This window comes from Tarenaya hassleriana, unplaced genomic scaffold (assembly GCF_000463585.1).
Source record: "Tarenaya hassleriana unplaced genomic scaffold, ASM46358v1 Cleome1, whole genome shotgun sequence".
In the NCBI taxonomy this organism is placed as follows: domain Eukaryota; kingdom Viridiplantae; phylum Streptophyta; class Magnoliopsida; order Brassicales; family Cleomaceae; genus Tarenaya; species Tarenaya hassleriana.
In genome coordinates, this window is record NW_010960187.1 from 6,864,546 (window position 1) to 6,890,676 (window position 26,131).

Below are 26,131 nucleotides of genomic sequence, written 5' to 3' on the forward strand. Positions count from 1 at the left end.
AAAGAGTGTGGGGATAGAGTGTTTCTATTACCATCTGGTGCTTCTCCTACTCTGGATGAAGTGGGACATCTCATTAAAGGCGTAGAGGAAGAAGGGGAACATAACGATGACAACGCCGCCATGTCAAAGGAAGCGGACCCAGCAGATGCTGCAAATGATCAGACTAAGGGTTTGGCTGGTGAAAGTGAACTGGGATCAAATCCATCTGATGATGTTCCTGGTCCAAAGAGAAGGTGATTACCATTTCTTCTTGTTTGAAAATGGCTCTCCGTGGATTGAATTTGACATACATGTCCTGGAATTTGGGAAATGTAATTCCCATTTATATCCAAATGTTGTATAGACAACAAACATTGCTGTGTTATTTGAATGCAGAGTGATTGGACCTGCAATGCCATCTGCTGAGTTACTTGCTGCAGCAGCAAAGCTAACAGAGGCTCAAGCTGAACTTAGGTACTTTTGATCAAATATCTGTCAATGTTGCTAGAATTTCATGGTATCTGATTCTGTGTACGCTACTCAGCCTAGCATTTCTTGTTTGGAAACTTGTACAGCTCGTGGTTTATAAATGTTTATTGAAAATGCTTCAGAGAAGCTGAGCTGGAAGAAGATTCAGAGCTTTTTGTTGGACCTGCTCCACCGGCTGTTGTTGCAGAAGTTGCATCGTCTAACGAGGCAGAGCGTTTTGAGGAGGTTAATAGTTTTCCTTTCTGCATTAAGTATCATGTTTTTTTTTTTGAAAATGTCCTGCAAGAACAGGTTTTCACAGATTCTTCTTCGTACTTAACCAGGTCACTCGGATCATGGAAGCTGAAGCTGAGAGTCCATATGACATTTTAGGAGTAAACCACAATATGTCTGCAGAAAATATTAAGAAAAGGTAGGGTCCTTCATCCTTGTTAAAGTCTTGGAATCAAGAAAATATTATCAGTTATTTAACAACTTTTAAATCATGCTTAAATTCATTCTAAATAAACAATTAGATCAAGTGCTCTCTAAGTTAAAGCTCAAAACATAATTAGACCAAATGTCCAATTCAATTGAAACACACTATTGTTTAGTTTTTTTAATCTTTCAATCATGAAACAATGTCCTATTTCTGAATGAAACTCTGAGATTGAGGATCTTCTGGTACCCATTTTTTTGTAGTCTTTATCCATCACGGTGAACAATTGCATTATGGGTAGTTTTTGAGCGGCACAAGCAAACATGTTAGGATTATCATATCGTATATCCATTATTTCTGGATGTACCTATAGATTGCCCATAATGATTTATGGCTCGAGGTAGATCTGACAAATAATCTTTTTGCAGATATTGGAAATTGTCTCTCCTGGTTCACCCAGACAAATGCTCTCATCCCCAGGCCCAACAAGCTTTCGTTTTGTTGAACAAAGCTTTTAAGGAACTCCAAGATCCAGAAAAGGTGAATTATTGACTACACACTATACAGCTTTAAGCTACTTGATCGTGAGCTGCCAATGCTTGCTTATCTGTTCTCGAGTTACATGGTAGATGAGTTATAAGGTTACAAAACTTGGTATGTTTGTGATGGTACCTAAGGTGCAGTATCTTATATTTTATTCCTGCAGCGAAAAGCAATGGATGAGAAGATTAAACTCAAGGAGGAACAGGAAGCATTTAAGGTTTGCAATAGTACCAAAATCTTCTAATGATAATTCAGGACAATGTATTGGTAGAAATTAAGTACATTAACATACTTGTTTTTGCAGGCTGAATTAAAGTCGATGCGTGAAGCTGCCCAATGGAGGAGATCACAAGGTAATGATGAGTCACAATATGATACTTTTTTTCCGGGCTGATGCCTCATCTGAATTTGAATTTAATTAATATACCACCCTACCTCCAGAAAGGGGCCTGGATACTTCATTTTATTGGTCGAATCGCCTAAACCAGCCTAAGTGAGTACAAGCGGTAAGAGTATGGTGATGTTTTTTCGGTTTGCAGGTATATCAATGGAGGGTGATGAAGAACTGCTTGCGGCAACCGAGGTCAAACCTGTACCTAAACGAGATGAATGGATGACCACCTTACCTCCAGAAAGGAAGGTAATGTCCCGTCCTTCACCTCTGAAACATCTTTCAACTTAAGGCTTTTACATTTTTCAGGCTTCGAATGCTCGAATCCATCTGGGTTTTTTCATCTTTCACAGCCTGGTGTTGCCATGCATTCAACCACAACGTTTAGCAGAAACGCTAGAGAAGGACGTGGGGACACTAGCGCCTGGACAGATACTCCTTTGGATAGGGCTCAGAAAGCAAAGACAAAGTAAGATTCTGGTATTTTTTTCACTTTTGACGTAGCATGTGTTAAGCCAAGTAGATCCGGATTTCGATCTTGAATCCGTCTTGATAATTCATCACCCCTAATGTTTCTCAAAGAAGAGTCGACACTGACTAAGGTTGTTGGAAAATGTAGCAGGACAAGAATCTTGCATGACTTACTCTCTTACCAAAAAGATATAATGTGTAAAAACTAAATGGGTCAAAGCCGTTAAAGATTGAGCTAGTTGACAGGTGCAAGTCTCTATACGCAGAGAACCCTAATCCTTCTGGTTGAAACCTAGGACAGGGGCTATCATAATTGCAACATACCTTTGTCCTAGTGTTCCTACAGCCAGTCAAATGCCATTAAATTTGAACATATTCTCGCATTGATGTATGAATAGTTGTTTGTCATGATCACGTGGATAATAGCTGGAAAATATCGAAAACAGACTCGGACTCATTGTTGTTATTTTTGACGTTTGTAGTTACTTGGAGGCATACAATGAGGCGACTGCACTCGCTTCGAACGAGGAGCATAAGAGTCAGAGAAGCCTAGACGCCGAGCTGGTGGACAAATACAACAAGGAGAAACGATCAAAATCGCTAGTGGAGAAATACAAGGAAGGGACATCGAGCCGTTTGAAGAAGAATAAGAAGAAGAAATCGACGTCCAAAGATGGAACCGAGAAGGAAGAATGGGTCGGGAAGCATCCATGGAAGCCTTGGGATCGTGAGAATGATCTCACAGCCGGGCGGAAGGCAGTGAAACTCGACTCGGATGGAATGGCCGAAGGTTTAGCTTCAAGGTTCTCTTCTGGCAACTTCCAAAGAAGCTTTCTTTGAGTTTGAGATCTCTGCAGAAGATTTTTGTTATGTTGTATCTGCACATGTTGAAAGGGTTTGAAAGAGGTTACCATGGAAATCGTCTCAAATATTCTCATGGAGTTGTGAGAACTGAATTTATTGGTTAAATTTGCTAGAAATTTTAATTTATTCAACCAAAAGAGTTGTGATTAACTCCTGCATAATAGCTCTACTTCAATTGCTTACTATACGTACGAATTAAACTCAAACCAAACCAAAACCATATTTCCAAACCGGATTAAACCGAGATTATAGGGCCCAATTGAGGGCTTGGCCGGTTTTTTTCGGTTTACCCGAACCGAACAATAAGAAGAAGTCAACAGTGAGAGGGAGACAGAGATGAGGACAACAAAAGGGCATATGCTTCGCCGCTTCGGTCGTAATTTTTCAGTCGTCGTCTGTGAAATTACGAACATTATAAAAATATTGTTTTATTTTTCTTTTGTGGGAATAAAATAGAGAAAAACGTGAGAAAAAAAAAAAGAAACACGAAAAAGCTCAAACGCAGTATCAACGAAGAGGCTAAAATTTCCACAGATTTGTTTGTGAATTCCTCAGAGACAGAGAGAATCCATCGGGACGACGACGCTCGCATCTGACTATCTCATCGGAGCGAGGGCTTTTTCTATTTCTCTTTGAGCATTCTCCAATGGCGGCTCCTCGGAATCTGACCGGCGACGGTGGTAGGTTGCTCACGAGGGACGAAGAGAGCGCCGCCGTGTCATCTTCTTCGGCGGTGAAAGACCTCGCCGACGATGACGGCGACTCTTCGACGGGTAAGGGACCCAAATCTGGTAGATTCCCGCTCTCGCGGTGGGAGTTAGCGACGTTTTCCGGCGTCTTCATCGTCTTCTCCACGGGACTGTTGTGTATCTATCTCACCATGCCCGCCGCCGAGTATGGCAAGCTCAAGCTTCCCAAAACCATCTCCGATCTCCGATTGCTCAAGTGAGTCTCTCCTTTTCTCTCCTTAGCCCGAGTAGTGAATTTTCATGCTTGGTAATTTGGAAACTGAGGAATCGTGTTTCTATTTCTGGGTCTTGTGTTTGATGGGCTTTAAGATTATAGCTACAGCTGATGTTTAGCTTAGGCAACTCCCATGAATCCAGATCCCAAGTAGAAAGTTCCAATCTTTTTAGAGATTAACAGTGTTGGATGAGATTAGATCTGAAAATAGGCATCATACCATCAGTTTACAGCATCATTATCATCGTGTTTGAGAATTTTTGGTGCTTTGCTAACACAGATTTGATCTAAAACAAATGCAGAGATAACCTCGGAACCTATGCGAGTGATTACCCAGTTCGTTTCATGATGGGTTACTGCTCAACTTACATCTTCATGCAAACATTCATGATTCCTGGAACAATCTTCATGTCATTGTTGGCTGGAGCCCTCTTTGGCGTAATTAGGGGCTTTGTCTTGGTTGTCTTCAATGCAACAGCCGGAGCTTGTTCTTGTTTCTTTCTGTCAAAATTAGTTGGAAGGCCCCTTGTTTCCTGGCTGTGGCCTGACAAACTCAGGCTTTTCCAGACAGAGGTAGTCTACTCGTGTCTGAACAAGGCGTCTTTACCGTTCTCGTGTTCCTCTTTGATCTTTCTCTGATGCTGTGATCCTCGATTTTCTGTCCGGATTCAGATTGCGAAAAGAAGAGATAAACTTCTGAACTACATGCTGTTCTTAAGGATAACACCGACACTCCCAAACCTGTTCATCAATTTGGCATCTCCCATTGTCGACATACCCTTTCACGTGTTCTTCCTGGCAACTTTGGTCGGGCTAATGCCAGCCGCATACATCACCGTTAGAGTGAGTTTCTTTCTTTCTTTCTTTCTTATTTGAAATGATGGTTTCTACCCTAATGGTATATGTTACATTACAATTGTATTCCCTAATGTTATACGTTTCTGGTGCGTTGTTGTGTACAGGCCGGTCTGGCCCTCGGAGATCTCAGATCAGTGAAAGATTTGTATGATTTCAAGACTTTGTCGGTGTTGTTCCTCATCGGATCCATTTCCGTACTCCCAGCCCTCCTGAAGAGAAAGAAAGTGTACGAATGAAAATGGATCGGCTATACAGAATACGTACGATGATAAGAACGAGCTTGAAGAGGCTGCAGGGCGCTTTTTGAGATCAGAGCTACCAGAAGAAGATCGCCTTTCTGAAACAATTCCATGGCTTTGGTCCATTTATAAGAGAAATGAAGAAATCCTTCCTTATTTGGCATCATCTCCTTCTCCTTGTAGCAATTGCTCTGTGTAGAAATTTTAAAGAATGGTTCTATAGCAAAGGAAGAAAACATAGTAATTGCTGTGTATTGGTTTTTTTTTCTCCTTTTAAATTCTCCGAGTTTTCTTTTTCTTCCCTTTCCTGATAAGGTAAATAAACAGAGTGTCGCTTTAGAATGAAGAACATCAGCACTGAAATCAAAAGGATTGTTCAAATATAAGACCGGAATCATCATACTACAACAAAATCGGGAGGATGTTGCTCTTCTACAAACCAAAAAGAAAAAAAACTTTCCATAGAAACAGTTGGAGACAGCAAAAAAATTACGAAATGGAGATGATTCCACAAATCAGTCATCGTTTTGGGTAGCGTTACCAACTCCGAAGGCGTCAGCCAAGTTGAAGTTCAGGTTGCTTCTCATCGTTCTGCTCCTCCCAATCCCTTCTCCTTTCCTCATCATCGCCGAAAACTCCGAAAAATCAATCCTCCCATCCTATCCATATAAAAATCGTTAAGCCAAATCATTACACAAAGGACTCGGGATTCGACGCAATTCACGAAGAATCTACGTCTCATGGCCTCTAAAAGCTAAACCATCCCCGACCCATGACACGGTTCTGGTTATATTTTGGTTTTACTTCATGGGTCTAAACCAAAGATCGATTCTTTGTCAACGACGCATACAGGTTTCGAGAGAGGAGAAGAGAACTTACATTGTCGAGATCAATCTCCTTGATCACCTCTTCGATAGGGGAATCGCAGAGGCCGAACTCTTTGCAAGCTTGTTGAAGCTCATCCACTGTGATGTATCCGCTCCCGTCTTTATCAAAGTATGAAAACGCAGCCACCAAGTTCTCCTCCCTCTCCATCTTGTTCAAGTGCAACGTCGCTGCTAGGAATTCCCCATAGTCTATTGTCCCACTGTTGTCTATATCCGCCTGACATTTCAATCATGCATGTTAAAAGAACCGATCAACAAAGGACACAGATCGAGATTGGAAATGAATCAAGAAAGCATTTGAAGTCGTGATTGAAATGGTGAAAGACCACTCCACAAACATAGCAGTCACTGAAGATCATTAGTCTTTAAATACCGACCACCAAGATCACTGTGGTACAATAATAGTCCATGAAACAAATGAATGCAGTCACGAAACAGTTCTCAGAATAACGGTTTAATTGCAATAGGCTATTATAAGTAAGTTTTATCTCATCTGACTAATACGGAAACATTTGGGTTCGTATGAAAGCCTTTGGACGGAAATGCCATAACGGGTTTAAGGAAACTGTGATCGTAAGCATTATGAGGGACTGAAACGATATTCAAATAACCAAGTTCCTCTATTCAACAATGATATTAGTAGCACCATTTTGATTTGCAAGTCATAAAGCACTTATCACAATCTGACAATAACATGAAGGATGGTTCACTGTTGTGAGACGTACATCGTATGAAAGCAGAATCCTCAAATGAAAAACAAAGTTTGATTTAGTCTCATACCGCATCCATTAGAGATTTGATTTCTGATTCCATCAGTTCAGACCCGACTCTCTTCAAACCTGCTTTAAGCTCCTCAAAGGTAATTGTACCGCTGCTGTCTGTATCTATCATCTTGAATAGTTCCTTCAGACCACCAATTTCTTCCTCTGAAAGTCTCTCAGCAATCACCTGTGAGAACGCAATCCCCCGTTACATAATTAACGAATGAACACAAATAGAAGACATGGGGAAAAGAGAACATGTATTAATGGGTTTGTACCCGTAAGGCCATCTTTTTAAGTTTATTCATCTCTGAAAACTGCTTTAGTCGAGACAAGACTGCTGGATCAAGAGGCTTGTCTGGTGCAGCCAGTTCATCGACAATCCACGAATGACCTAACATTCAGAGAAACACAAATCTTATAGTATAGAGGTATTAACAATGATAAAAACATGGAAGCACAAAAAAAGGGGAAAAAGGACTCATAAAACGACTTACACAATGCTTCATGGGCAGAAATGCGTTTCCTGGGGTTCCTTTCGAGCATTTTGCATATCAAATCTTTAGCATCGTCTGAGATATTAGGCCATGGGTCGGATTTGAAATCTAACTTCCCTTGCAATATCTGTCTAAAGATTCCGGACTCAGTTTCTGCAACCCGAATACAAACATGCATAATCCATATAGGTGAGGAGGTTCCCAGGTAAACATTAAACTTGTTAGGAAACATAGGTAGGGTTTGTGTTGATAAATACCTGCCCAGAAGGGCGGGACTCCACTTAGTAAGATGTAAAGTATAACACCGGCACTCCAAACATCTATTTCTGGTCCATAACATTTTTTCAGGACCTCAGGGGCAACATAATACGGGCTTCCCACCACATCAAATAGATACTGTCCTGAAGAGCAAGACAAATCAACAGCACTTTCATTAGCCAGACCCTTCTGATTTTCGGAGAGTCGTCATAATTTAAAAGCAAACATACGAAGAAGTATCGAAGAACGATCAATCACTGCATGAGGCTTCATATATTAGAAAAGACGATGCCTTAAACATTTCTAAACAGAACCATGGCAATGTTATATAAAGCACCCGAATGACGTTGAAAAATGAAGAGAACAAACAATAACATGGAACTCCTACACTCCATTAGTTTGAGTTTACAAAGATCTCTGCTCAAAATGATTTATGTAAACTCAACACAGCTCATAACTGCCAAGCCTGGCCTAAACAAAAAATGGCAATCCTCGAGCATCAGGAACAATATACAGCAATTTCACATTTCTACAAACACACATTGACAGTTGAATTGAAATGGTTTGACAAGAATTCGGTTGTCCCTTGAAGGACGTACCAAACACACATTTCTCTACAATTACAAAGAATACAGTTGATCTTACAAACAAATACGTATCATTTTCAGATAATTGTGAAGCAATCAGTTGACCCAACAATCGAAGCAATGGATCAAAGAACAAAAAAAGAAATGCGAAATTGACCCAACCTGGCTTGTAGAAGACGGACAAGCCGAAATCGGTGGCCTTAAGCTTTGCATCGTCATTAGGGCTATCGAACAAGAAATTCTCAGGCTTCAAATCTCTATGCATAACACCAAGCGAATGGCAAGCCTCCACGACGCCAAGAATCGTCTTGATCAGCTTCGCGGCCTCGCGCTCGCTGAAATGGCCCTTCGCCACAATCCGATCGAAAAGCTCCCCGCCTTCGCAGACCTCCATGACAAGATGTACGAAGACGGAGTCTTCGTACGTGCCCTTGATCCGGACAACGTTGGGGTGTTCCGACAGGTGGTGCATGATCTGAATCTCCCTCCAGACGTCCTCATAGTCCTCGCGGCAAACGAGCTTGCGCTTGGGGATGGATTTGCAGGCGTAATTGGCTCCGGTGGACTTCTCGGTGCACAGATAGGTGGTACCGAATTGGCCTTGCCCAAGCTTCTTGCCGAGGAGGTAATGATCGCGCAATCTGGGCGTCTCGTAAGGAAGAACGTTGCTCGAAGGACGCCTAGGGTTTGGTTTATCCATCGATTGCGATCTTGGATTTTTCAGAGCTTTGATCTGTTCCTCTGTGTTCGTGAATGGACTTTTTTCCTTTTATTTAAGGCAAGGACTTGAGGAGCGCGGAAGTTCTCTCCTCTGTTTCCAAGACTTGACTGACTCTCCTCTCTTCTTATTATTAATCATTATTATTTAAATACCATAATCTTATGATAAATCAGTGTTTAAGCTATCAGATAATTTATTTTTTTCCTCTAAATAAAATAATTATTTTTTACAATTAACATATGAAAATGTTCAAATAAGTTACTGTCATAAATAATTTCAATTAGCTTTATATGGAATCTAACTTTGATGGCTTTGCCGACTAAGAAAATAATAATTTTGATAAAGAAATTATTTCCATATTGGATTGTTGTCACAATCATAGATCCCGGCGAGGGAATCTTTCCTTTACCATTCATTTTATTTAAAGATTTATTTTTTCTAAATTATATTTATTTAATTTATTGTCAAATTTGGATTCATTTCCAAAATATATTCCTAATCGGTCTGGTTTATTTATAGATTATTTTTACAATCACATCAAATTCAATTAATTCAATTTAAAAAAAAATCATACGTTGGAAATAGTCATCGTATTTTAATAGATTTTAAATGATAATTATAAAATTGAATACGTTCATACAAGAATAAGACATGAGCTCGTGACAAATTTGGTCAAACCTAAGATGATAAATCAAAGGACTTCGTTTTCGCCCATTACCTCAACAATGCATTATTTTATATTTCCTATAAGACGACATATATTATTATCATATATAGAATTAGCTTAAATATTTATTAACAAGTGTTCATGCGAAATGGGTGCGTTTAATTAAAATAAATGTTAATATTAAGCTTAAAAATTGTATTATTTTAGTGCCAATACGAATTCATGTTTGGACGTTTGGATTTCTTTTCTTTAGGCATTAGGCAATAGGCAGGCACGTCAATAGAGTCGTGCATAATGGAGAACACGTCGACATTTTTAGCTATGATATTTTTTTAACTAGTATATATAAAATACGAGTTAAAATTTTATTGGATATCATTTTGTTAAACTAAATTAAATAGATTTGAATATATTATGAATTTCAAAATATGAAAATTCAAATAAAATACATGTAATGAAAAGAACAATTCTTTATAAAAATATATATTTTTGTTATAAAAATTAAACATGAATAGAATATAAATACGATATAGAAAATAAATATAATTTTCAGAACGTCAAAATGTCTAACAAACATTTTTCCCTTTTGGGTCAACTCCGCCATATATTATACACGTTTAATTAATTTATCGATAAAAAATAATTGTTCATAAATAAACTAAAAATGATTTTCGTGGTAAGAGAATATTTGCGTAGGTTGCTTCCATGTTCTCCTCATTAATTATGTGGAAGATATTTATTATTTACCATATCCAATTAATACATTTGGAAATATTAGAGATCTATAAGTATCAAACTCATATAATTTTGGAACCATCCCCATAATGAATCTTGATACTGCATCCGTTTCTAAATAAATATTTAAGATTTTTTCATGATTCTAAAAATAATTAAAAATACCACATTCCCTTTAATACTCTATTGAAATTGATATTTTTAACCAAGGATAAAATAATAAATTTCCTTAAAAACATTTAAATATCTAAAACATGTAAACAAAAATATTTTCTAGAACGATAAAAAAACTCCTCTAGCATATATAATAAATGAGTCACAAATTCGCAGTACTAATTTGGGTATATATACACAAACATGTGAATGTTAGTGTAATAACATAAATAAATATTTCAAATCCCATTTGGGGACAAATATTACCAAAAAAAAAATAACATAAATAAATATATAAAATCCACCGACCGACGTGACAGAAAATTCCATGCATGTGACATGATAAAACAAAAACATGAAAATAGAACATGTTCTCCACGAGCTCACGTCTCTCTGCAGCAGCAGCTGCTTCGTGCTCGGAACAGACATCTGTTTTGGTCTGACGCTTTCACCAATATCGCCAAACATCTATTACACATTACATTAGATTCCACTCACCAAATTCATTTATTTAAATAATATTAAACGAATTTAAGAATCGGGCATTCGATGTTCAAGAAATTCTGACGTGGGATTATATAAAATCAGGTGACTCTTGTAAGCAAGTGACTCTGCTATAACAAAACTCATTTCTAATACAGATTTTGAATCTGCACTTGAAAAGAAACATCTATCCAAATTATTTATTATTACTACCACTAACTATTTTTAAATAAAATATTCATTAACTGTTTGAGTTTTTAATGACTAAGTAAAAATTAAAACAAATGCCACTTGCATAATGAGATGGATTATACGTGGTTTCACCAAATCTCTTTAAATTCGTTTTTTTTTTCTCAATCACATTGAGATGAACGTGCAACCCATTGTTAATTCATACACTACCACAACTCATTGCATACATACTCATCCCAAATCAATCTCCTTCACCATATCCAACAGTCGACAACTACTCACACAGCTAAAATTCTTAAACATGATAACACATGTAATAGCTTTTTAAACCGAAAATGAGAGCTTTTTGCTTTGATTTTCAAATCAAAAATGAGTTCGATCCTCAAGTTGAGGAGGGGATAGTAATTTTAATCACATGGCTTAATCTCGGTCTCATGATTAATCTAGATTTCGGTGCAGGATACCTGGTTACTCCAAAAAATGGCTTCTCTCCAATTTTTTCCATTGGAAAAAAAAAAACCCTATCGACCCACCTTTGATGTCAGCTGGATCCCTCGCGAGGGAAAATTTCCCTAAATTTGCCCATGGAGATTGGGCTTCGAGAAGAAGAAGAACATAGATTTAGGGTTTTTTTTTTTCAAGAAGTGCTTTCAACTAGGGACAAAATCGACACGTCATTGCTCATGATTTTAAAATTCAGGTTTTATTTTAAATTGAGAAGTTGGCAAGTTTTCTTTCTAGACATTCCAAAATGTTGGATATTAGAGGTACAAAACGGACCAGCTGGGCCTATGGCTTGGGCCAACCCGTTTTGGACCCACCTTGGTTGCAGCCCAATTTTCACGAGCCATAAAAAAAATATGGCTATCGCCTGGACTCGTGAGTCAGTCATATTGACCTCATCGATCACGTTTTTTTTTTACAGAAACGACAATATGTAAACCGAAAAACACCAATATTTTGAAAATTAATTAGTTTCCAAGTCTAAACTAAATACAAAACCGAAATCATACACACAAAACAAATCTATAAATCATTTAGAGAACACAATATTTTTATATGAAGTTATTTATATTTGATTTTATTAACGAATATTTAACATTTAAAAATTAAGGTTTTACATTATCAAAATATAAAAAGAAAGAAAATTGAACGAAATATTTTTATACAAAATTATGGAAGAGATTATTGTTTGAAGATATGTATAGGAATGTGATTAATGATTCAATGGATGTAAATAAAAGTCTCAAGTCAAGAATGAACCATCATAAAAACATTTAAAAAGAATAAAAATTCCACTCAGAACAAAGTATACGTCTTAGTTGGATAAATATTGCTTGTATTTGTGTACATGTTAGTTTTCGTCGGTAATAAATTATTATTGTGTTACAATCATGAAAAGTAATATGATTATATTTTATCAATATCCTTTTGACTTAGGCTATGAATGGTTGGAGATTTTAGAATTTTTGGATTCTAAAAACCAAAAAAAAAAAAACCAATCAAGTTTGTATAAAGTTGATTTTTCAAAAATATTTGAAAGCCGTTTTGATTGAAAAATCAACTAAAAATAACTCCCTTTTTTGGATTTACAACTAAAATCGTTACTACCATTTATAACTAATTAACTATCATACCAATGAAATATGTCATTACATCTTAGCTCTTATTTTTTTTGTATGAAATGAGAAACATTAAAAATATCAAATATATATATATATATATAATTTTTTCCTCGCAGAATAAAAACATATATATTTTTGTTTTGAGCTCTCAATCTACAATTTATTCGTATCTTGAAGACACGATATAAGAAAACAAGATTATTTTCTCAAATTATGTCCAAATAATTTTTTATATTTATTACAAATATAATTTCCAAGTTTTTTTAATAATTATGAATTATATTTCGAGACGATGAACCGTTCTCTATGAAAAGAATTATCTTAATTTATGTTTTTAAAATGTAACAAGGAAAAAATATTACAAATATTTTGAATTATTCTTCTTTTTTTCTAGTTTTTTTTTCAGATTCTTTCGTTTTATATAAATTTTTGGAACGTGGAAAAGACAGTAGAATAAAAGAAAGAATTTTCTGATCATTTTTACAAGATATTGTCAAGGCTTGGTCTCCCCTCCTCCAATGCCCAATGGAAGCTGATGTATCTCTTCCGTTAAAACCCTAAATCTTCTCTGATTTTCTCGATAGATTTCCTTCGTTTTCTATGCTGCTTCTGCCGCGAACTTGCTCGTTGTAGGCGTTTCGATCCGATCGAATCCGGGGGAAGCATGAATCGCACTACGATTTGGGTTTGGTCTCTGCTGATTATTTCTCAGTTGGCCTCCGCGAAAGTTGTATTGATTGGGAAGAACATCACTCTCTCCTTTGACGCCATGGAAGCAAATTTCAGTGAGTTTTCTCAGCTCTAGCTATACTGCCCATAGATATTTTCTCCTTTTTGTTTGGGTCCGGAGAAAAATAACTGGGTCGAGATTGAGTTTTCCTGGAAATTTATGAATAACTGGTGTTACTAAATCTAGCAAGTTGATGTTGATAAGGGTTAGAGATAATAGAATTAGGCGAATGGAGAAAATTTCTTTTGAGGATGTTTGAATTTTTTTAGAAAGAAATTACTGTATCCGCTACCTTTTCTGGTTATGATTCCCTCAAGAATTTTTCTATCCACACCGCCTGTTCGGAAACCAGATCTATGGGTCTTGATGTTGAATGACGTTGTTGAATTCGATTGCTTCATGACATGAAGATTTCGGTTTTCAGCTCCAATGATCAAAAGTTCTGGTGAATGCGGGGTACTGTATGCGGCGGAGCCTCTTGATGCGTGCTCGGATTTGACAAATACGGTGGCGAAAGGATCGGATGTTACTTCGCCTTATGTATTGATCATCCGAGGTGGCTGCGGTTTCGAGGATAAAGTTAGAAGGGCTCAAAAGGCTGGATATAAAGCTGCTATCGTCTATGACAACGAGAACAATGGCGTCTTAGTATCAAGTAATACTATTTTTCCTTGGCTGTTATGTCGTAATCTCTTAACCCTTAAGCTCGTTGTAATTTATCGGTTAGGGTTTTGGGTAATTGGGTTTTCGTAAGTGGTAGAATGGCATGATGTACTTCTGATACGACGAACTTCGTTGCTGATGGTGTCTTAGGTTGGTGTCAACTGACACTTACATTAAAGATGTGTCTTTTATGTTCATTTGCAAAGTTATGTTGGCTGCTCTTAGGGCTTTGTCAGCTCACTGCTTGTCTCTCTGAAACATCTTTAACCGGAAAATCGATAGCTTACTATCTTGCCAACCAAATGCAGTGGCAGGAAACCCATCGGGTGTACATATACATGCTGTATTCGTCACTAAAGCATCGGGAGAGATGCTCGAAAAGTATGCTGGCCGGACTGATATGGAGTTGTGGCTTGTCCCGAGTTATGAAACTTCAGCATGGTCAATCATGGCAATCTCTTTTGTTTCTCTACTTGCAATGTCCGCTGTGCTCGCTACTTGCTTCTTTGTCCGAAGGCATCGGGTTAGACGCCGGCATGTACGGTCTTCTCTTGGCGGAGGCTTTTCTCGCATATCTGTAGACTTGTTAAAACGCATGCCTGTTCAAGTATTCACGGGTGATCTTGAAGAGGGCACTACTTCAATTACATGTGCAATATGCATCGAGGACTATCGGGTCGGGGACAAGCTCAGGATCCTACCCTGTCATCATAGTAAGTTCTTTTGTTTACTTCAAATAAACTTTTCTTACCAGAAATCTATAGCTGAAAAAGAAGTTTGCATTTGACAGAGTTCCATTCTGCGTGCGTCGACTCTTGGCTCAGTATGTGGAGATCCTTTTGCCCAGTTTGCAAACGCGATGCAAGAATCAGCAACAGTGACCCGCCCGCGTCAGAGCGGACACCATTGCTTTCTGCAGGCTCGTCCCCTTCATCGTCTTTTCTTTTAACGGCCTCGAGAACCCCATTGCAATCATCTTCTGATCTACCAATAGCTTTCACACACCAATCTCCCTCACCCTCCACTACTCGGCTTCCCCACACAGTCCCCATATGTCTTCCCCACTCTCACTCACACGCAAACATTCAGTATCTGCATCAGTCTCAGGGGTCTTACCGCCGCCGATCCCCTCCTATACCCGTGAGCCGGAGTTCAGCAGATCTCAGGAATGGCTATTCCCGAAGATCTTGCAACTCTCCGCACTTGGGTTCGTCACCTCATTCCTTGGGTTACCCTCCCATGTCACCTCTCAGCACGAGATACACGTATTGTAGGCCAAGCCCAAGCAATGCCTCGCCTAGCAGGGTGCGGTCGTCGAGTTACAGGGCGTACCCACTTCATCACAGTGAGTCGGCTGGAACATTCTCGTCTTTTGCTTCAGCTAACTCTCTTCCAGACTGCTAACCCCGAAAACACGGTCACTGAACTTTCAACTCGGAGCGAAAGAAATCCCGAGAAACACGACCGGCTTTCACCAGGTGTGCCTCCTCGAGCTCCATCTAACTTTGGTTTGTGTACATATAGTGATAAGATTACCCAGTTTTCTTCTGTTTCCAGGGTGTGATTCTTGAGCCGTGATGTTCTGTAGAATCTTTGTGTGAGATTTGAGTTCAGAGTTTGGTTGGAGAGGTTTGGTGTGTAGAACTATCAAAAGCTCATATGGTAATAAATTAAAAATTATTCATATGATATATGTCTCATGTATGAAGAAGTATCATAACATGGAAGACAATAAAACCATGGAGCGTAGACACTAGAAAGGAAGAAAAATAAGAAAAAAACAAGAGTTCCACTGTCTCTATGATTTCTCAATCCTCTTTGTCTCTGGGTTTAAGCTCACTGCTCTCACCTTCAGCGACACCGGTCTGGTCGGTGGGTTCACGGCTTGCCGATGTGGTGGCCCTCACCCGAGGACGAGGAGGCTCGTCCTCTTGGCCAAGGCTCCTTATTATCATAAGAACGGCGACCAAGAACACGACGATGTACACTGTCTTGATCCCGATCATTGAGTTTATGAATCCCATCAATGTCGGCCCTTTGATTCCCTTCTTCTCTGTTCTTCCTTCTCTGTATCCTTCGAGAAACCGCGAGATTTGGGTTAGGTGATCTTCCTCCTCGATGGTCTCGACCCCGATTACCTGTTTAAGCATAAGGCCCCGTGTTAACTCAGAGTTTAGAACCGTTGAAAAGGAGTATGTTTCGTGAACATATAACCATAACTAAACAGAATTCGATATAAAAACTGAATACACCGACCAGAGAAATAATCGAAAAAATCGAAAATTTCTTTGGAAGATGCAGACGTTATCTTTAAAAACGACCTCAAATCAAACCTAAATCTCATATAAAAAACGAATGGAAAAAACCGAAAACAGAACCCTCTAACTATAATGCTCATAACGACTAACTTACCTGATGATACTCCTCATCTCCGTCCCATACAACAATCTTAGGCAGCTTAGACTTTTTATCCGCGTGAAATGAGTCGGCAAAATCGTCGAATTGCTCAACGCCGACGTACCCAAACACCATATCACGGTTAGCATTTGCGGCAGCTCTCAGCGCCTTGATCAGTTTACCCGAGCTCTCGTGAGTTTCATCTTCGACGATTGCCAAAACAATCTTCCTCTCGTCCTCTTTCAGTAACTTCAGGGTATCACGGTTTATAGGCACAGTCAGAGGAAGGAAATTCTGCTTCACGAATTGCTCTAAAAACCCATCTGCAAAACGAGAAATTCACGCAATCAAACAGTATAGTACTCATAACCGATTCCATAAACCATTTCGATTTTCGGACTGATGGTCCAACGATAATGACTAACCTTCAAAGGGTCCATAGAACACGCTCCGTTCGTTGTACTTCGGATGCTTGGCAACCAATGCGGGAACCTTATCGAAATCATAAGAGACCATTACATCCTCAGAGGCATCCTTTGCAACAGCAAACCATGCTTTTTTCTTGTACTTTGCACCCAAAGTAGACATCACTGTCTCGTTCAAGCCGAACCCGAGAAACAAAGGGAAGAAAGTCCCGGCATCTTCGACGAAATCCTTGACAGCAGAGTCTGACTCCAGAACTGCGACATCCGGAGCAACAAACTTCTTCAGGTAACGGACAAGTAAATCGGCCTTCCTTGGTCCATAATACTCCATTGGAACTCCATGGTTGTAGAGCTTGAGTGTAGGAAATGCACTGCCCGAAAACGAAACACAGGTAAGTGAAAAGTAACTAAAATGAGAAAGAAACAAGATCACAACTCATGTTAAGAACATCACTGACTATACAACTGAAAATGGAAAACCGGATCCATTGAAACGATTTAAAAATGAATAGAAACAATTACCGACAAACCTGCGTAACAAATTGATTGAGTAAATTACCAAGATACAGATGACATTTCGAACAGCAGGGCATAAACACTCGATAGGTTTGGAAAAAAGTAAAAAATTGAAACTAGTTGAAACCCTGTTCAAGAATCTGCTTAGACAATTACTAACTATGCCATTGCAATAGAGAAATTCCGAGATAGAGAATGGAAAGAGTTGAAGCCAGAGAACAGATATATAAAAGGAAAAGAGGAGCCGGAGGTTACTGATAAGTTTGAATAACACGTTAAAGATACCATTCAGAGAGCAATCGAAACATACTCGATATCAAGTTTCCGTGCAAGGCGGGAATATCTCTCAGCATCTAGCTTTGCGATCACAATGGGCTGCTTCAGTTTCGCAAGAATCGGCGCCGCCGCATCTAACTGCAAGAGTGTTCACGGAACGGTCAAATGAAGATTCAACAGCCAATCCAACACATACGACATGAAAGCAAACCTAAGATGTGAATAAGTTAAGTGCCACACTGTGGATAAAACTCCTTATCGATTCATAGCTAACGTAAGACATATAACATTATCAATTCAAAACCATAGACTTGATAGGATCAATGCATTGCAAGTGACAGAATATGGAATCAAAACCGAAATATTTTCTTAGATTGGTTCGCAAAAGAGAAGCAAAAGCCGCAACTGCACGCACAATACCATCAATGTAACCTAAAATCTGATCGACAGAAAACCGTACGAGAATATATGATCAAATCTAAAATCAAATTCGACCTGCCGAACAAGAAAAAAAATTACGAAGATACATCGAGCAGCTGTAATGAATGGGGCAACAGTTCAAAGTTTTCCTCAATCCCCATCAGAATTCACGTGTTTTCATTTCCAGAGCAAGAGCGAACCCCCACAGATGCGTATTTACATACAAATACAGACACACACATTACACATAGATGTGTACATATAGATCATCGCGGTGAACAGACCTCGGGGCTAAGGCGCTTGCAGTGACCACACCAGGGAGCGTAGAAATCGACGAAGATGAAATCGAAACTGGAAATCGCCGAGTCGAAGTTAGACTCGGTGAGTTGCAGAACGGTCCCGTCGACGGTGAGCTGATCGGCCGAAGAAGAAGAAGACGAAGAATCCGAAAGTGAGATCGGAAAAGCGAGAAGAGAGATCCAAAACCCTAAACCTAACCCTAGCGATCGCATCTCGCCGGACGATGATCTATCTCCGCCGTGATCCCAGTTTCCGGTTTTGTCGCTTTCCTTCTGTTCCCAAGCAAAACTCAACTGTAACTAAAGTTCCGCAGAAGTCTACGCTACAAAAATTTATCTCAACTTTAATCTATTTTTCCAATAAAGGCCAAAAACTATTTTTCTTCAAAATAAATACAATAAGAAAGCCCAATTACGGCCCAATAGATACAACATAAAGTCCAAATATAACAAGGCCCAAATTAAAGCTAATAGGCCCAAACAAAGACTATATAATACAAACTTAGATTAGAAAGTATTTACATAAAATACACACTTTGCCTATATACATTCTTTAGGATATCAATCAAAATATTAAGATAATATATTATATAATATTTAGATTAGATTTATTATCGTAATATTTTTTGAATATTCTCTTATAATGTAGAGGTGCAACCGAATCTAAATTAATTACTTGTTTCCTTGCTATAAAGATGAATATATTTGTTTGCCAATGGTAATCTTTATATTAAAAAAACGGATTACACCTCATGAAAAAAAAACATGTATTTTTGGAAGGGCGCACACATTGGTCAGCCACAAACCAAAACTAAACAAATGAAGAAAAAAAAAACATAGACCAAAGTTTCCAAAAATGGAAAAAAAAACACAACCAAAACCAAAGATTACACAAAAATAGTAGATGCCAAACTTATATTCTTTTTCTACATAATACCACATTGTAAATCGCCCATGACGAAGTTCCTCGGGGGAGGAAGAGACGGCGGGAAACTCCGGGCCGGCGGATCGTACACGTGGTATTCGTAGATCGGCTCGGGCGGATGCAACTGCCGTGTACAAGGAGGCGGTGGACAATACGGGTTGTAATAGGATGGTTGAACAGGCTGATTGTGGTAATATTGATAAGAAGGTAAATGATTCGGGCAATTAATGGACCGTGATGAATAATAATATGGATAATGTGAATACGGATTCGGTTTTTGGTGATGATGACGATGATGATGATGATGATGATGATTTGATGATGGATCCATCCATACGATATCGGTGTGCTTGTTACATGATGCTCGAATCTTTTGAAGTATTGTTTGGGGATCGAATTTTCCTCGTACGTAGACCGTTCTGTTCCATCGATCTATCGTGAAATTCACATCTGCATGATATAATATATGATCAAAACGATTATTAGTATTATTATTATTATTTGGAGGAATCGATGTAGCGTAACAAATCGAATCGATCGAACAAAGAACCTTTCATGGTCGACAAAACCTTGCTCAACGATTTCTCCCATCCTGTCGAGGGGGCATCATTTATCTTGAAGAGACAAGCCTGTGCAAATATTGAAACATGCATGTGTTACCATCATCATCATCATCATCATCACCATTGTTGTTGTTATTGTATTTGATGTAATTAGGGTTTATACGTACCATGTGATCGAACGACTCTGACTCCATGGATAGTGGTGTTGAATTGGAAGAGATTATATAAGATGGATAAGAGTTTATTGAAATTGAAGACCATACTTGTGCCATATTATATTCATATATATATACACACCAACTATATTAGTAAAGGTACTGATTATGGCAATTTTTGATATGGAAATGATCATCATTAATATCCTATATACATATATGTACAGACACATTTTCGCGTACGTATCTATCAAAATGTAATCCAAAGTGTTTGAATTAGGACTAATGGAGATTTGAAAAAATATTGGGGGTGGATATTTGTGATATCGCTTTTTTTAAATAAAAAATATATATGGAAACTTTCGGGTTTCATATCACATTTGAGTGTGGTTCTGAAGATTTTTTTTTTTTAACAAAAATGGGCATTGTCTGAAGAAATTTCCTTTACTTATCTATCTATCTATTTATTTATTTATTATTATTATTATTATTATTATTATTATTATTATTATTATTATTATTATTCAGTTCAATTCAATTAATTTAGTCTATTCGATTCCGTTGAATTATTTATAACTAAACTTAAATGTCCATTTCTAAAAAAAAATACACACCAAGAGATGGGTTAAGAGCAAAACAGATCCTGTCGAATGTCGTCCAAATTTCATGAAAAAAAAATAAATCAATAAAATTATTTGCCATCCTAATTCAAACAAAATAAATTATGTGTTTGTCATTATTTATTTTTGTCTATATTTGCGAATCATAACTCTCGCAAGTGTTATAGTTTTTAGATTGAAAAAAATCCAAAAGTTCCGTACAGATTCGGTTTTATGTAAAGTCCGGTATTTTAATTTTGTGCAAAATGCAGAGAAAAAAAAAAGAGTTGTGTTGGTTATTTATAGAACTAATTACGTGCCAAGATACGTAATTAATTGGGGTCCTTTAAAGGTGAAAAGAAAAATTACCATGTTTGAAAATGATATTTGATTATTCAAAATTTAGATAATGTGTCGTTGAATCTTCGAATGAATATTTATGAAATTCTGACCAAATTTATAAAAAAAAAACTCGATTATAAAAGTCAAATAGACCTATTTAGAACTCAATTTTTTATTATAATATATATATATATAAATTAGTTATTTGTTATAAAATATTAAGTAACGAAAATTAGGTATATATGTGTGTGTATATATAAAAATATAGATATGTATATATGATTAAAAAAAAACACGGTGTGGTATCCAAACGGCAAACGGAATCCGTACAAAACGGAAGGGGAAGTGCGTTGGAATAAATTTATGGCTCCAAAACAGTATGGTCACTTCATCACGGACCAGTACTATCCATAACCCTCTCCTCCCCTACCCTACATCCCATTTATTATATATACACACACACACATATGTATATAAATATACGCAAGTCTTCTCATATTTATTTCGCGTTTTATTTATTCTCTCCATGTTTTTACAAAAACTGCTAGCCTTCAGTCTTTTCCGATTTAAAAAAAAATATAAATTTATGTTTTTTATTTGGGATTTATAGTTTTTTTTATGTATTTTTATTAAAAAAAATTATTTTTGGAAACCAGTTTATGCTTCAATATTTCCAACTATTTTCGAATTAGAATGATCTAATTTTTTTAAGAAAATAATAATATCCAAATATCTTAAAACGGATTTATTTCGATTACATATCTTATTGAATCCATTTCAATTCAATTTTATGTACTTGTGATTATATGAAATTCGAGTTGATATACGTATAATCGTATTCATTAGTGTGAAACAAGGTCAATTTATATATTATGAAGGAGAGAGATCTACGTATAATAAACCTTATCGGATAATGATGGTGTGTCGTATATGTGTATAACAAAGTATGGAGAAAGCAATCTTCTTCGTACCATTTGCAGAAAACCATGTGCATTCCTCCAGTGAATCTATCTATATCCATCAACCACGACCATGCATGCATGCATGCACAGCTACACAATCTCTCTCTCTCTCTCCCTCTCTCTCTCTCTCTCTCTCTCTCTCTCTCTCTCTCTCTCTCTCTCCCCTCTTTCTTTCTCTCTCTCTCTCTCTCTCTCTCTCTCTCTCTCCCATATTTCTCATGCAACGTAAGAGATGATTGATGAGAATGGATATGGAAAAGTCGACTCGAAGACCATTATTCTCCGCCACTCTCACTAGGACCAAGCTACGCACGTACGCCTACATGTGGACGTAAACCTTACCTTATCCTCACTATATAATCACTATGGTGAATATATGTACATATGTATGTATGTATGTATGTATATACACCTTATGGATTATGATAGCCTCCATTATATAATAATAGAAGGATATCTTTTAAAATATTTGATGTTAATATTCTGCATATTCTTCTCCTTATTTCATGTTATTTAGTTACCATAATCGTAGCATACTCAAGTGTATATATATTCTGCATCATGTACACGTCTTGATCAATGAGAAACACTTTCTCAAAACCCTAATATTGTTTATGGTATCAGAGCCATAGAAGTCTCACGACATCAGCTCTTTTTTTTTTCCTCTTAATCATGTCTGCCGATGCAGCCAATTCCGCTGGCTCCACATTGCCGACTGATCCTACCACAAACACCACCACCGAAAATCTCCTCTCTCCATTGATCACAATCAATGTCACAAACATAACCAAACTCACGGCCACCAATTTCATCACATGGAGCCTGCAATTCCGCTCACTACTTCAGGGGTATGATCTTCAGGATTATTTGGAGACCGAACACAATGTTCCTCCAACCGTTCTCGAGGCAGAAATTCTCAAACCGAATCCGGCGTACCCCCTTTGGTTTCGCCAAGACAAGCTGATCTTTTCAGCCCTACTTGGTTCTCTTTCGGTGTCTTGTCAGGCTCTCATTGCTCGAGCAGCCTCTACTAGCGAAGCATGGACGATTCTCTCCTCCACTTACGGCAGATCCAGCCGTGGACACATCAAGCAGATTAAAGACAGTATGCGGCGCTTCACAAAGGGAGCAAAGAACATTGATGAATTCATGCACTTCTTCAAGGTCAAGGGAGATGAACTAGCCCTCCTTGACAAACCCCTTGATCATGAAGATCTCATAGACCTTGTTCTATATGGCTTGGGCGATGAATTCAAGCCCGTTATTGATGCTGTCAACGCTCGCGATGTCCCGATCTCCTTCACTGAGCTTCATGAAAAGCTCCTGAATCATGAGTCTATTCTCATAAGTGCCGACTCTGCTCCACCAATTCTGCCTATCACCGCGAACAACACACAGTCGCGTCACAGTGAGTCTTCCTCACGACCGCATTGGCAGCATCACCAACAGAAGTCTTCGCATGAAGCTTCACAGGGACAAAATCGGAGAACTACTGGCTATCAAGGGAAGTGTCAGTTATGCGGCACTCAAGGGCATAGCGCCAAACGATGCCATCTCCTTCCTCCCGGTGCCCTCATCGGGAACACCTCTGCTCCTCCGTCGCCTAAGCCTTGGCAACCTCGAGCTCATCACACCACTGTTCCTACTCCTACGCCTTCCCCGACTTGGCTCCTTGACTCGGGTGCTTCGCATCATATCACCTCGGATTTGGCAAACCTAGCGCTGCACTCTCCTTATTACGGTAGGGAGGACGTCGAGCTTGGCGATGGCTCCAACCATCCGATATCTCACACGGGTTCTATGTCTATCCTCTCTCACTCTCGGCCTCTTTCCCTTACCGACGTTCTTTGTGTTCCTAGCCTACGTAAGAACCTTATATCAATTCACCAATTATGTACCACTAACCGTGTTTCCGTCGAATTCTTTCCTTTCCATTTTCAGGTGAAGGATCTTACAACGGGGGCGCTAATCACAACCGGAAACCTTAAAGACGGTGTATATGAGTGGCCTACTAGTCCCTCCTCTCCTTCGGTTCATTTATCTACTGCTTTGTCTACAATAAAAACATCTCTTTTGGATTGGCATTCACGGCTAGGACATCCTTCCTCCGATGTCCTTCATCGAGTTGTAACCAATTTTTCTCTTCCATTGTCATCTAAGTCTTCCATTTCGTTGTTATGTGAACCGTGTTGCATCAATAAAACACATAAACTTTCTTTCTCCGAGTCTACTCTTCAATCTTCTCGCCCACTCGAAATAGTTTTCTCGGATGTATGGACTTCTCCCGTTACATCCTTTGACGGTCTCAAGTACTATGTTATTTTCGTTGACCATTTCACCCGGTACACGTGGTTCTATCCACTCCAACGAAAGTCACAAGTCCTTGAGATCTTTCCTCGGTTCAAGTCCTTAGTGGAAACCCGTTTCGAACTCAAAATTCAAACCCTTTACTCCGACAACGGGGGCGAATACATTGCACTCCGTTCATTTCTTTCTTCCCACGGTATCACACACTTGACTACTCCTCCTCATACTCCCGAACACAATGGGATATCGGAGAGGAAACATCGTCATATCATGGAAACGGGCTTATCTCTTCTCACTCAAGCCTCGATTCCTCGGTCTCATTGGTCGTTTGCATTTCCTACAGCCGTGTATCTTATTAATCGGCTTCCTACCAAAATTCTTGGTCACATATCTCCTTACGAAATGCTCTTCCAAAAAGCCCCAAATTATCTCAAACTCCGTACGTTTGGGTGTCTATGTTTCCCTTGGTTGCGTCCTTACTCCACCCATAAACTCGATCCCCGGTCTTCCCCGTGTGTTTTTGTTGGTTATTCCTTGACACAAAGTGCATACTTGTGTCTTAATCCTGTCACGTGTCGAGTTTATTCCTCTCGTCATGTTACGTTTTTCGAGTCTACGTTTCCTTTCTCTAGGCTATCAACTTCGACAGCATCTCTTTCCTCGCCGGAACCAGATCTGTCCTCCTACTCTCCCTCTCACTCTCTTGTTCCCAGTGGCACACTCACATCGTCGTCTCCACCGCATGCAGCCCCTGTTCGAGATCCTTCATCGGAGAATGCTTCCGCAACAACACCGAGCGCTGGCTCCTCTTCCCCGATGCATTCACCTCACCACCTATCCTCGTTGGCCAACACAACCGATACCCAAACTACCACAACCTTACCACCTCAGCTTACCACCATTGAAACCGTGCCCCAACCTTCGCACACAGAACCACCACTCATTTCTTTACCCACAAGAAACAGCCATCCCATGACAACAAGATCCAAAAATCAAATCACCAAACCATCGTCCAAATTCGCCAATACCACAACCACTATCCAACCCCCGGACATAGAACCCACGACGATATCTCAAGCTCTTAAATCTCCTCACTGGAGACAGGCCATTGTGACACCCGTAACCCGTGTACAGTATACGGGCTGTGCCACATGGACGATATAAAATAAAATAATAATTTGCGGAAGCAAAAATACGAAATCCAAAAACATTTTTCAACTAATAGAGTAAGCAGCGGAAAATACAACAGGCGATCAATATCGCAAAATAACACATGTCCGAATAGTTATAATTTAACCGTACAAAATGTGGGAAATACAAGTCCCGTAACCCAAAATGTAAATCCCGTACATGATGCTGCCTCTCTCAGGTCGTCGTCTGCCGGATGCGCTAGGCGTAATCCTCGTGATCTGAAAAATATAAACCACGAGGGCTAAGCACAACTGCTTAGTGAGTAGCCCGGGTTGAACCCGGTAAACCCGTTCTCAGCGAGAACGGTGTTAATTCAATAATTCACAACCAACAACAACAATGATATACATATATAATCACATCACATCAGTCACAAATATGTCAAACACAATCATACCCATATGACATCACATCATAGGGTTAGCCAAAGGTCCTAGTCATATCAATATGACTAGAAGCGTCTCACACACGCCCGTCACTCGCGTGACGTTGGCCATCGCATCACATGCGACTACACGCGTCTCCTGCGCCTGTCACTCGCGTGACCTCCGATGTCAAGTCCATGACACAACGGAAATAC

General features: G+C 38.8%; 6 protein-coding genes across 8 annotated transcripts in view; 3 read left to right on the top strand and 3 right to left on the bottom strand.

Moving 5' to 3' along the window:
* The window catches only part of LOC104816311 (transcriptional regulator ATRX homolog), a 4,380-nt gene extending 1,099 nt beyond the window's left edge, over window positions 1–3,281 (top strand). The window contains exons 3-12 of the mRNA XM_010545056.1: window positions 1–233; window positions 376–453; window positions 591–693; window positions 792–880; window positions 1,315–1,426; window positions 1,593–1,646; window positions 1,734–1,782; window positions 1,969–2,069; window positions 2,174–2,289; window positions 2,774–3,281. Coding sequence (XP_010543358.1) covers window positions 1–233; window positions 376–453; window positions 591–693; window positions 792–880; window positions 1,315–1,426; window positions 1,593–1,646; window positions 1,734–1,782; window positions 1,969–2,069; window positions 2,174–2,289; window positions 2,774–3,131 — 1,293 coding nt within the window. The 3' untranslated portion in view covers window positions 3,132–3,281. The remainder of the gene's footprint in view (window positions 234–375; window positions 454–590; window positions 694–791; window positions 881–1,314; window positions 1,427–1,592; window positions 1,647–1,733; window positions 1,783–1,968; window positions 2,070–2,173; window positions 2,290–2,773) is intronic.
* Window positions 3,282–3,571: 290 nt separating this feature from the next.
* LOC104816319 (uncharacterized membrane protein At4g09580) lies at window positions 3,572–5,472 on the top strand. Its single transcript, XM_010545069.2, has 4 exons — window positions 3,572–4,100; window positions 4,421–4,691; window positions 4,791–4,961; window positions 5,081–5,472. The coding sequence occupies exons 1-4, from the start codon at window positions 3,802–3,804 to the stop codon at window positions 5,210–5,212; spliced, it is 873 nt and encodes a 290-aa protein (XP_010543371.1). The 5' UTR covers window positions 3,572–3,801; the 3' UTR covers window positions 5,213–5,472.
* Window positions 5,473–5,573: 101 nt separating this feature from the next.
* Window positions 5,574–9,038, bottom strand: LOC104816325 (calcium-dependent protein kinase 11). The gene is made up of 7 exons (XM_010545082.1): window positions 8,368–9,038; window positions 7,618–7,761; window positions 7,361–7,513; window positions 7,142–7,257; window positions 6,883–7,050; window positions 6,095–6,319; window positions 5,574–5,874 (listed from the first exon to the last, which is right to left on the bottom strand). The coding sequence occupies exons 1-7, from the start codon at window positions 8,903–8,905 to the stop codon at window positions 5,731–5,733; spliced, it is 1,488 nt and encodes a 495-aa protein (XP_010543384.1). The 5' UTR covers window positions 8,906–9,038; the 3' UTR covers window positions 5,574–5,730.
* Window positions 9,039–13,247: 4,209 nt separating this feature from the next.
* Window positions 13,248–15,858, top strand: LOC104816343 (receptor homology region, transmembrane domain- and RING domain-containing protein 6). 3 transcript variants are annotated; one of them, XR_772278.1, is made up of 5 exons: window positions 13,248–13,566; window positions 13,936–14,166; window positions 14,483–14,887; window positions 14,965–15,652; window positions 15,732–15,858. XR_772278.1 is itself a non-coding variant. In XM_010545106.1 (4 exons), exons 1-4 carry the CDS (start codon window positions 13,446–13,448, stop codon window positions 15,576–15,578), a joined length of 1,371 nt encoding a protein of 456 aa, XP_010543408.1. In that variant the 5' UTR covers window positions 13,248–13,445; the 3' UTR covers window positions 15,579–15,858. The 3 variants fall into 3 exon arrangements, 2 of the variants coding, with proteins under 2 accessions (XP_010543408.1, XP_010543423.1); XM_010545106.1 differs by having other exon boundaries at window positions 14,965–15,858; XM_010545121.1 differs by having other exon boundaries at window positions 13,479–13,566; window positions 13,922–14,166; window positions 14,965–15,858.
* On the bottom strand, window positions 15,838–18,828 carry LOC104816334 (protein disulfide-isomerase 5-2). Its single transcript, XM_010545095.2, has 5 exons — window positions 18,493–18,828; window positions 17,823–17,926; window positions 16,997–17,367; window positions 16,587–16,894; window positions 15,838–16,312 (listed from the first exon to the last, which is right to left on the bottom strand). Exons 1-5 carry the CDS (start codon window positions 18,718–18,720, stop codon window positions 15,983–15,985), a joined length of 1,341 nt encoding a protein of 446 aa, XP_010543397.1. The 5' UTR covers window positions 18,721–18,828; the 3' UTR covers window positions 15,838–15,982.
* A 605-nt stretch (window positions 18,829–19,433) lies between these two features.
* Window positions 19,434–20,189, bottom strand: LOC104825137. The gene is made up of 4 exons (XM_010557422.1): window positions 20,163–20,189; window positions 19,983–20,061; window positions 19,770–19,882; window positions 19,434–19,613 (listed from the first exon to the last, which is right to left on the bottom strand). The coding sequence occupies exons 1-4, from the start codon at window positions 20,187–20,189 to the stop codon at window positions 19,434–19,436; spliced, it is 399 nt and encodes a 132-aa protein (XP_010555724.1).
* Between the last annotated feature and the right edge of the window lie 5,942 nt (window positions 20,190–26,131).

Excerpts from the sequence above, each read along its gene's own strand:
- LOC104816319 (XM_010545069.2), top strand. The coding sequence starts at position 3,802 with ATGGCGGCTCCTCGGAATCTGACCGGCGACGGTGGTAGGTTGCTCACG. Across the intron at positions 4,692-4,790 it reads TCAGGCTTTTCCAGACAGAG|ATTGCGAAAAGAAGAGATAA; the intron begins GTAGTCTACTCG and ends GTCCGGATTCAG. Across the intron at positions 4,962-5,080 it reads CCGCATACATCACCGTTAGA|GCCGGTCTGGCCCTCGGAGA; the intron begins GTGAGTTTCTTT and ends TGTTGTGTACAG.
- LOC104816334 (XM_010545095.2), bottom strand. The coding sequence starts at position 18,720 with ATGCGATCGCTAGGGTTAGGTTTAGGGTTTTGGATCTCTCTTCTCGCT. Across the intron at positions 17,927-18,492 it reads GCAAGCGCCTTAGCCCCGAG|TTAGATGCGGCGGCGCCGAT; the intron begins GTCTGTTCACCG and ends ACACTCTTGCAG. Across the intron at positions 16,313-16,586 it reads GAGATGAGGAGTATCATCAG|GTAATCGGGGTCGAGACCAT; the intron begins GTAAGTTAGTCG and ends ATGCTTAAACAG.
- LOC104816343 (XM_010545106.1), top strand. The coding sequence starts at position 13,446 with ATGAATCGCACTACGATTTGGGTTTGGTCTCTGCTGATTATTTCTCAG. Across the intron at positions 14,167-14,482 it reads CAATGGCGTCTTAGTATCAA|TGGCAGGAAACCCATCGGGT; the intron begins GTAATACTATTT and ends AACCAAATGCAG. Across the intron at positions 14,888-14,964 it reads GATCCTACCCTGTCATCATA|AGTTCCATTCTGCGTGCGTC; the intron begins GTAAGTTCTTTT and ends TGCATTTGACAG.
- LOC104816325 (XM_010545082.1), bottom strand. The coding sequence starts at position 8,905 with ATGGATAAACCAAACCCTAGGCGTCCTTCGAGCAACGTTCTTCCTTAC. Across the intron at positions 7,762-8,367 it reads GTCCGTCTTCTACAAGCCAG|GACAGTATCTATTTGATGTG; the intron begins GTTGGGTCAATT and ends CTTGCTCTTCAG. Across the intron at positions 7,514-7,617 it reads AGTCCCGCCCTTCTGGGCAG|AAACTGAGTCCGGAATCTTT; the intron begins GTATTTATCAAC and ends TTCGGGTTGCAG.
- LOC104825137 (XM_010557422.1), bottom strand. The coding sequence starts at position 20,189 with ATGGAGTCAGAGTCGTTCGATCACATG. Across the intron at positions 20,062-20,162 it reads CAGAGTCGTTCGATCACATG|GCTTGTCTCTTCAAGATAAA; the intron begins GTACGTATAAAC and ends ATATTTGCACAG. Across the intron at positions 19,883-19,982 it reads GGTTTTGTCGACCATGAAAG|ATGTGAATTTCACGATAGAT; the intron begins GTTCTTTGTTCG and ends TATATCATGCAG.